Source organism: Mus pahari, chromosome 14 (assembly GCF_900095145.1).
Source record: "Mus pahari chromosome 14, PAHARI_EIJ_v1.1, whole genome shotgun sequence".
NCBI lineage: Eukaryota > Metazoa > Chordata > Mammalia > Rodentia > Muridae > Mus > Mus pahari.
Window position 1 is genome coordinate 72,461,479 of NC_034603.1, and position 9,624 is coordinate 72,471,102.

Below are 9,624 nucleotides of genomic sequence, written 5' to 3' on the forward strand. Positions count from 1 at the left end.
AAAAAAAAAAAAAAAATGAGGACAGGAGAGTGGGTGAGAGACAGAGACAGACCTCTTCTCTTTGCCCTCAACACACATCTTTCAAAATACATGATCACATGGTAAGAAGTTCATTACAAGCTTACGCATAAATTCAAATCATAAATCGAATAAGAGGTTTACAACAGAGAATGTTTGCATGCATATCCATTAGGAGTAATTATCCGGTTAATCATATCATCACCTTTCATCGCTCCATAGGTTCGTGAAGAGTTAAAAACCATAACTAAGTTATTAGTGGTTTTATATAGATAAACTCAGTCAACATTTTACCTTCTATCCTAGCACCTATGATAAATAGTAGTTTACTTTTTATGACCCTTGGTTAATGGTTTTGCAACCTTTTGGAATGTGCTCTGAGTAGTAGAAGCAGTTACCTGGTAACAGGGACTGGCAGGGTTAGAGTTCTCATTACAGTTTAACTATTAAAAAGGACCTAGTAGCAGTCCCACTATAAAAGAGCTTAGTAAATACTGATATGATTTTAGGAATTCTTATAAAGAATTGAGAAGTCATCTATTTGTCTATATAGCATCACTACAAGACAGCATGTCTTTGTAGTCCTGCAGAGATCTACTCAAAAGGGTAGGCTAATACCTAGTGACTGTTATATATTTAATAACAGGAAAAGCATATTAGTAGCCGGAATCTTTCCTAAAATGATCTTTTTCATGAGCGTTGCCTATTAGCACAAGTCTATAGTGGCTTTTTTTTTTAATCCAAGGTGTACTAATTTCAGGAAGATCAGCTGCTCATTACTAGCTTGTCGTAGGATAGCTCCTGATAGTAATGAGAGATTCTCTGCAAAGTAGACATATTTATTAAGCCCCCTTCACAGAACGAGACAATTACCTTTAACACACTGTTCATGCAGTTGTTAAAAGTACTGCTGTATTTACTTAGTCATTGAACTGTGATTATTTTGTCTACTTCATAACCAAAATGACCTTTCTACCAAATAGAACAGATTTTTAATGTTTTGACATATTTCTAGTCCCTGGTTTAATATATAAGATTATATAATTATAAATTTTATAATTTTGTAATGATGTCATAAATTCTCAGTAAATTTTTAATAATTGCTCAGAAGTTATTTTTAAATATCTCTCTTCTGTTTCCTTTATAGTTCCAGAAAAGAAAATATGCTTAGATTTTGCTAACAACCCAGGAATCTTGTTGTTTGAAATCCTATCAAAATTTGTAGAAACGTCGGCCCTGCACAGAAAGGATATAATAGAGCTAGTAAGGTAAGTGCAATGGAGCAAGTGAGAGAACATTCCCAGAGGCAAGCACTTACTGGGGCCACATCACCAACATCCTAGGCACAGAGCTCAGCCCAAAACAGAAGGCTGTGTGCCACAACACTCTCACCTGGTTCTGAAACCATAAGACCAAAGTCACACACATTGTGAGCATAGGACATCCAGAAAAACTTTAGCCATCCCTATCCCAAGACAGAGCTGCTGGTGCACAGGCTAGCCCTTCCTTTACTTCTCCCCAAGACAGAGCTGCTGGTGCACAGGCTAGCCCTTCCTTTACTTCTCGGATTCCTCACCTACAAAGTGGGAGTAGTAAGGAGACCTGCCTAACGGGGCAATTGTGGGGACAAAGCAGAAGAACACAGATAACAAGTGTTACTCTCATACTGTGGAGACAAATAACATAGAGCATATGCATATTATCTAATATAATCCTCACTACACTGACAGACTGCATGCTGAAACCTGCATTTTACAGACAAGCATCTGGAAAGCAAATCAAGCATTGCCCAAGAGCTGAGTGGTGCTGTCAGCGCAGCGGCCCACACTCTCATCCTCCTACACTGCCTCTCACTCCCACTAAGTGCACAGGACACCTTAGCTGATGTTGCTGGGTTTGTTGAAATTGGATCGTGGTTATTTATATGCTTATCTTACAAGGTTGTTCTTTACCTGCTGAGTAATTTCCAAACCCTGGGAAATAAAGGCCCAAGATACAGGAAACTGTTAAGATCCTTACTAGATTTAGTGGGGGGAAATAATCTTCTCCAAGGCATACTGGGGTCAAACCATGAAAATGCAAGATACCAGACATGGTGGCGAATGCTTTTAGCCCAGGACTCAGAAGACAAAGGCAGGTGGATCTCTGAGAGTTCAAGGATAGCCTGGTCTACATAGCAAGTTCCAGGATAGCCAGAGCTACACAGTGAGATCCTATCTTAAAAATAAATGGATGGATGGATGGATAGATAGATAGATAGATAGATAGATAGACAGACAGATATAAATGTACAAAAAAACAACTTTTAAAAATCAAGTTTTTAAAAATCAAGTTATATATTAAGAAATTCCTATAACAGTAGCAGCAGATTTCTCTCCAGAAATTTTACAACTCAAGAGAGAATGGAATGATTTGTTGAAAGAGAATACTCACCAACCAGAAATTCTATCCCTAGAAAAGCTGTCCTTCAGAAACTAAAGAGAAAGAAAGGCTTTCTGAGAGAACCATTGAAGGAATACATGCCACCAAGCCTGACAAGTGTCTTCAGTCCCTGGGACCCACATGATAGGACGAGTTAACTCTTGCACATTGTCCTACGATCTCATACACAGTGTACTAGTGCAAATGTAATAAATGTAAATTAGTTTAACAAGAGGAAACAGCAGCGGGGCTGGGGCTGGGGCTGGGGCTGGGGCTGGGGCTGGGGCTGGGGCTGGGGCTGAGCATCTAGAGTGCTTGGTTGGCCGGCATTCACAAGGCCCTGAGTTCAGTTCCCACACTGGAAAAACTGGTCATAAGCTTTTCAAAACAAACATTAAAAAGAGGCCATAAGTCTGGCTGTGTAGCTGAGTGGGAGAATGCTTCCCTAACAAGCACAAAGGCCAGCATTTGATCCCAGAGCAAACAAAACCTTGGAAGGATACAAATGAACATAACTTTCTAGGCAGGCATAGTAGCTCATGCTGTGATGCCAATGCTCTGGAGTTTGATGCAGGAAGGTCACTATGAGTTCAAGGACAGCCTAAGCTACAAAGTGAGACCCTGTCTCAAAAAGGAAAAAAAAAATGCATTTTCAAACCCAACCCAAAATACTACAGTCTAGGGCATTTTCTTCAGTGGTATAGCCACTAGGTAAAAGCCCACGCTCTTAGAAATAATCCCACACCAGGACCCGGGTAAGCAACCCTAACAATACACATTGAGTTCTCAAGCCTGAAAGAAAGAGAGGGGAGAAGGTAAGGATGAGGGGGAGGAGTGAGGCGAGAGAATACAAAAGAAGGTGGGGAAGAAGGGAAAGAGGAAGGAAATGAAAACACAGAAGAGGGAAGACATGATAGAAGAGGGATAAAGAGGGAGGGGAAAGGGGCTCTGAGGAACCAGAGGGAATAGGAGAGGGTGATGGAGTGAGTATAATAAAACACATCTAATGTCTGAAGTTATCAGAATGAAAGCTATTATTATTATATATGATTATTATATATGATTCCCTCTTCTGTGTTTTCATTCTGATAATATTTTTAAATGGATTTAGGATAAACTTAATCAACATCTATGAACTTGCAGTTTAATTTTCTTCTTTTTGTCCCAAGAGTTCTCTATATCCATTTCTGAATCCCTTGTATTCTCTTTTTAAGCTATTTCCGAAAAAAGTTCCAGGAGAGCCACTCAGAAATACTGTGGAATTCGTATGGGAGAAGGGGCCTAAAGACAGAGATATGCTCTCCCCCTCGCTCAAGCACTGCTGCCTTTGCCAACTCTGCTAGGATCTCCATAATGAAAGAAAGGGATTTGTATAAGTTTCTTGAAGCCCTCAAACGTAAGAGCCATTCTCCCTCTCCACTGTTACAGACTGACTTCAGAAGTAAACACCAGAGGCCAAGAGCAGGGCTAAGTAATTGCTCTCTGTCACATAAATACCAGCTGGAAGCCTAGCCCACTGACCGAGCCCTCAGACACGGGTGAAGCCTGTGGGTGGCTGTGGACTGGGAGCATTAGCCTGGGGCAGAGGAGCCAGGCCGCAAGGAGAACAGATGAGAGAACATTAGGCTCCGCATGCTCGTCACTCTTTGTAATTCTTACATTATTTATAATGTCATTTTTGCTTTTATCTTTTTTTAGGGTGTAATCTCCCTACAGATAGCCCATACTCAAAAATACCTGTGTTTCCGTTGTTTCCTGATGTGGATGCTACGGTGATGGGAAAACCATTTAAAGACACACAAAAAACAGAGATGCTGAGGAGAAAGGAGCCCCTGATCTTCTTTGAGGACTATTTTTTCAATAAAAGAGATTGGAAAACACAGGTGAGATCTACCCTGTTGTAATAGCTAATTTAAATATTCCCACTTGTAAAAAAAAAAAAAAAAAAAGCCAACTCAATGAGACTAAAAGCACGTTTTCACCACAAACATTGGGCAGTCTTGTGGGGACTGTAGTTGTTGTTTTGATGAGTTTGAGGCAAGGTCTCACATAGCCCAGGCTGGCCTCAAAGTTGCTCTGTAGCCAACAAGGACTTTGACCTCACTCAGGTATAATGATTTCAACAAAATAGTTTGATTTGCAAAATAACAAACCTAGGTTTGGGATTGGGGCAAGGACTCTAAGAACAATGGGTAACCAAACATGGGGTGGGGGGGGGGTCATTCCTGCAATTCTAACACTGAGGATGCTGAAGCAGCAAGAGGGCAAAGAGTTCAAAGTGATTCTGGGCTACTTGGTTTCAGGCCTATTTGAGCTACAGAGTGACATCCTGTCTTTAAAAAGGCAAGGACAGAAACAGAAAACAAAATACTAAAAGTTTTCAGATCCACTTGTGTTGCTCTCCCTTCAACCTACCAGGCAGAAGATGCAGTTTTCACTCTGTCAGCCAGCTCCAGGCTGGCCAGACACCATGGGGTGGAAGGCCCACGTCAGTGGAGAATGTGCTGACGGAGGGACTCCTCCTGTCTCCCACTAGAGCCTTCCCTGTGATCCCAGCTTTATCTTCTCTCCCTGCATCCCACTCTGTTGCCACTAGTCTACTCTCCTGTACACACTTTGCTATCATGAATTATAAAGTCTCAGTATGTCCCGGTAGGCTCCAGATAATCTGAGAAGTTCTGTCCTTGCTCCCAAGTTTGCTGTAAGCCTCCCAGTATGAGCCCCAGGACTGAAATTTACCTGGAACAGAGCCCGGTGTCCAGGGATGGCACTTCATGCCTGTCATCGCAGCAGTAAGAGGGCAAGGCAGGAGAACTGCCCTGAGTTCAAGGCCAACCCAAGCTAAGTTCCAGACCAACTAGGCCATACAATGAGACCCCATCTCAAAAAAAACGGACAAGTCCAAAGACAACTTTGCAGGTAGTGGCAGAGCATGCCTTTAATCCCAGTACTTGGGAGGTAACAGAAGTCTGATTTCTGTACATTTGAGGCCAGCCTGATCTACAGAGCGAGTTCAGGACAGCCAGGGCTAAACAGAGAAACCCTGTCTCAAAAAAAAGGGGGGGGGGAGAGGGAACTAGCCCATTCCTCTGGCCTCTGCATGAGTGCCATGCAGACACACAGACACACAGGCATGCACACAATATCAATCGATAAAAACATCCCACAGCAAACTCTATAAAGAAGACAGGGGAGACTTTTGGCACTGGAAATCAGAGGGAAATGATGGGTTAAAGGATGGAGAAATCACAAAATGAGGAGAAGAATTAAGAGAATCCATACTAGACAGCTTTAGAGAGACCAGACCAGCCACTGGCAGTCTGAAGTTCAGCTTCCCAGCAGCCACTTGGGGTGTTCACAGTGAACGAATGCCAAGTAGATCAGGCAGTAAGCATGTCCAAAGAGATCGAGCGATATACATCCCCAACTTCCCTTATCATTGCTCAACAGCCCAGCAACAGGAAACACAAATGCTGTTTCCCGTGGGAAGTCTGGAAGTAGCAACCTCTGGGATGGGAACCTTCTTCTAGATTTTTGCAGCAGCTTGGGGTTGGAATGGAGCTGGCTCCTCTCTGTCTTCCTTCTGCCCTCCACACATGAGCCATGTCATGGGTCTGTTTTATAAGCAGACTCCATTATTGTTATTATTTCAGTGGGTTTACTAAATGCCTGTTTGCACATACACCATGCTAGCTGCTACAGCACAACTGACAAAAAGTTTGCCAACAGCCTTACCAATCATCTACAAATCCTCTCACCAACAAATTCTGGTTTTGTGTTTGTAAAACAGTGTCACACTGTGGCCCGGGGCTGGCCTGGAATTCAGTTCCCTTTTCTTGCTGCAGAGTCCCAAGAGCTGGCATCACAAGCATGCACCATTATGCTCAACTTCCTACTGATACCACTCCACGAGTATTCCTTTTCTATAACTAATGTCTAAAGTGACCATACAAAGTAATGGGTTTCACTATGACATTTACACATGTGCATAATTATGACATTTTCACACATGCATAATTATGACATTTTACACACGTGCATAATTATGACATTTTACACACGTGCATAATTATGACATTTTACACACGTGCATAATTATGCCTTTGTTATATAGTTCAAACTAAAATATATTACTAATTTTCTTATGTGCTTAAAGGCCATGAATGTGAAACCTCTCAAGTCTGCCTCAGGCTATTCGGATGACATCTTAGCCATTGACCACCTATTCAAGAAAAAGCAACATTGGACCGTGACTGATGCGGCTGCTATCAAACAGCATGTGAGTAATCGCAGTCAAACACCTTGCCCAGGCTGTCAAAAGTATTCTCTACTGGGAAGACTCTGCCTCCAAAACCAAGCAAAACCATCCACTCTATAGTGAGACGAGATGAGCTGTGTCCTGCCCGGAACTCATGGGAGAGAGCATTACCTGAGAGATTCAAGGAGGAGGGGGAAAGACCCAGAGCTGCAGGGACAGAAGGTGCCGTTTGTAAAAACATAAGGAAGCAGCAGCTTCCGAGCATGATTAGCTTCATCACATGCTGAAGGGAGGTGATGGAGTGAGTGCATTCTTGATAACACGGGGTTGTTAAGTAGTTGTGGTTCCAAAAGTAGCCAGGGAGCGCAGAGTCGGGGGTGAAAACTGTGCATTGTGGAGCCTCTCCAATATCTGTGTGTACAAACGTGTGTGCCGGAGGTCAGCCTCAGCTGTGACATTCCTAAGAATCCTTCTGCTTTCCTTGGGCAGCAATCATGGGGCTTCCGATACTTTTGCCCCCCCCCCCCAGCTTTCTACCCACCCTGCCAGTCTCCTCATAGCATGATCACGCACACTCACTCGTAACTGGGTATCCATGAGCAATGAGATCAGGAGACATCATAGAGAGAAAAGCGCAGCTCCGACTCGGTGAACGCTGAGTCGTGGAGGGGGCGTGGACAAAGTCGTGGAAGGGGCGTGGACAGAGTCGTGGAGGGGGCGTGGACAGTCGCAAGGCGCTGGAGTGTGCGGGAAGAAAACACAAAGCATCCTCGGGCAGTGACTCCTCTCATTAGCACATAAGCATCCAAGTCAATGGATGCTGCCAGTGGCCAGAGACCTCCAGCACCAGCACCAGCACCAGAACCAGTCTCCCTAGAAGTCAGCCATAGAAGAACAGCAGGGATCTCTGTGTCGGGTGAAGCGAGCTAGGGCGAGCCCATGGGTGATTGCGACCTTTGTTTAGCAGTGGCCACCTACATGAGGATAACTGATTTACCCCAGCCTGGACCTCTTCCCTGTACACTGGCCCTCTGTCACTCACCACCTGATAAACACTTCCCCCTAGATGCTAACTCTCATGACATTCAGGCTGAAGGGCGAATCTCTCGCCACCCAGAACCCAGCTCCCACGGCATGCTTTTTGTGATGTTCTCCTCTACCTCACCAAATCTGCTAACACAGAGTTATTCCAACGTCACTTCCCTTTCCCTCCCTGTAACCCCCACATTCCAGCAAAGCCAAGAGGCTCCCGCCAGAACGTTTATTGTCTTTAAGCACTTGCTTTTCTGGCCTCTTCTTCCTGGGACCCCTTCCCACCACCCCTCTCCAGCCTCAGCTTTAAAATCCTTAAGGATTTGTTCAGCTCAGCGTCTCCTCCCAGGCAAGTCTCCCTGTCTTAGACTGGGTCAGGTACCTATATATCCTAACTTAGCCCCATACTGCTTCCTATCTTAGTCCATATGCTTTAGTAGGGTTATGAGTGAGTGTTTTATCTCAGCACACGGGAAGCAGAAGCAGGAAGATCTCTACAAGTTCTAAACCAGCCAGAGTTGCAGAGTGAGACCTTGTCTAAAAATTACATTTATTTATTTTATTTATTTGTTTATTTGTTTTGTTTTGTTTTGTTTGTGGTCTCACTTTGTAGCACTGGCTGTCCTGGAACTCATTATGTAAACTAGGCTGACCTCGAACTCAGAGACCCACCTCCCTCTGCCTCCCAAATTCTGGGATTAAAGGCGTATGCCACCATACCGGGCTTCCAACAAAAGAGAGTGAAGGTAGCTATGGTAAGTTAATATCTGCCCTCTCGCCGCAGGTAAAGAAAGCCACAGAGAGTTATAACTTAGGAATCGCCCTTGACCACCGAAAAGAAATGCTGAACCTCTGGAAGAAGATTCGAGGGGATTTGGTTGGGATCGAAAGCAACAATGAGTCCTTTTACAACACCTTTTCGACCTACACCTGGTCCTGGAATGTCTGCCAAGAGCTGCTCTCCGCTAAGGACCTCCGCTTGCACGACGCCAGCATGAACAAGAGTTCCCCCTCCAACTCTGGGTTATCTTCCCCGTCGGACCTCAGTGAGTCCGACCCGGAGACGGGGAGGAAGAGGAAACGGAAAAGTTCCAGAGGGTTTCGGCAATGAAAAGCCTACGTTTCTAAGCAGCTCTTCCAAAACCGATTTCCATAGTAATCAAAAGTATGGTTTCTTGCTTTTATCTATTACATGCTTAGGTGGAGATTTTGACATCTTATGGATTCCGACCAGTAAAAACCTTTAAATCACAGGATGCGTTCTCTTTCTATGGTTTCTATAATTACCCTATTACTAGAGCCAGGCATTCTTGGCTATGCCCACTTGACTTAAAACAACCAAGATACCAGCAGAAAGCAGGGGAAGTTGGCCTGGGTTCCCAAGGGCCCTCTAGGCAATATGCACCTGAGTTTGGGGTAACTCTAAGTGGTGAATTCTCTTGACACCAGATCTAGAGGATTGCAGTTGCAGAGAACACTAGCCGCATACCCTCTCCCCACGCCACAAAGAACCTCTGAGAAGCTTAGGAATTCCTTAGGCACGCCTCTTGCTTAGATTGCTCCTGCAAATTACAGCTCATCCATTACATGAGAGACATATAACTATATTGAAAATATAGGTGCCATAGTGTTTTGTGCATGTATGTGTACTGCATGTGCAAGTGCGCACGTGTGAGTACACTCGAGTGTTCTTGCCCATGCTGGTGTGCGGAGCACAGAGGTTGATGTCAGGCCTTCTTCCTCAGTTGGTTCTCTGCTCTGCCTTTTGAGACAGGGTCTATCACTGGACCTGGGGCTCACCACTTCTGCTAGACTCTGGCCAGTGGGCCTCCAGAATCTGCCAGTCTCCATTGCCACCTCGGTGCTAGATTTATAGACACAAGCCACCACACTCA

General features: G+C 44.3%; 1 protein-coding gene across 2 annotated transcripts in view; it reads left to right on the forward strand.

Moving 5' to 3' along the window:
* Efcab3 (EF-hand calcium binding domain 3) overlaps nucleotides 1-8,979 on the forward strand; it is a 44,116-nt gene extending 35,137 nt beyond the window's left edge. The window contains exons 15-19 of one of the 2 annotated variants that reach the window (XM_029546472.1): nucleotides 1,166-1,286; nucleotides 3,654-3,835; nucleotides 4,138-4,322; nucleotides 6,596-6,718; nucleotides 8,514-8,867. In XM_029546472.1, the coding sequence (XP_029402332.1) occupies nucleotides 1,166-1,286; nucleotides 3,654-3,835; nucleotides 4,138-4,322; nucleotides 6,596-6,718; nucleotides 8,514-8,840 (938 nt within the window). In that variant the 3' untranslated portion in view covers nucleotides 8,841-8,867. Of the gene's footprint in view, nucleotides 1-1,165; nucleotides 1,287-3,653; nucleotides 3,836-4,137; nucleotides 4,323-6,595; nucleotides 6,719-8,513 lie in introns of both variants that reach the window. The other variant, XM_021213810.1, reaches the window with a different exon arrangement.
* The last annotated feature ends 645 nt before the right edge of the window (nucleotides 8,980-9,624 follow it).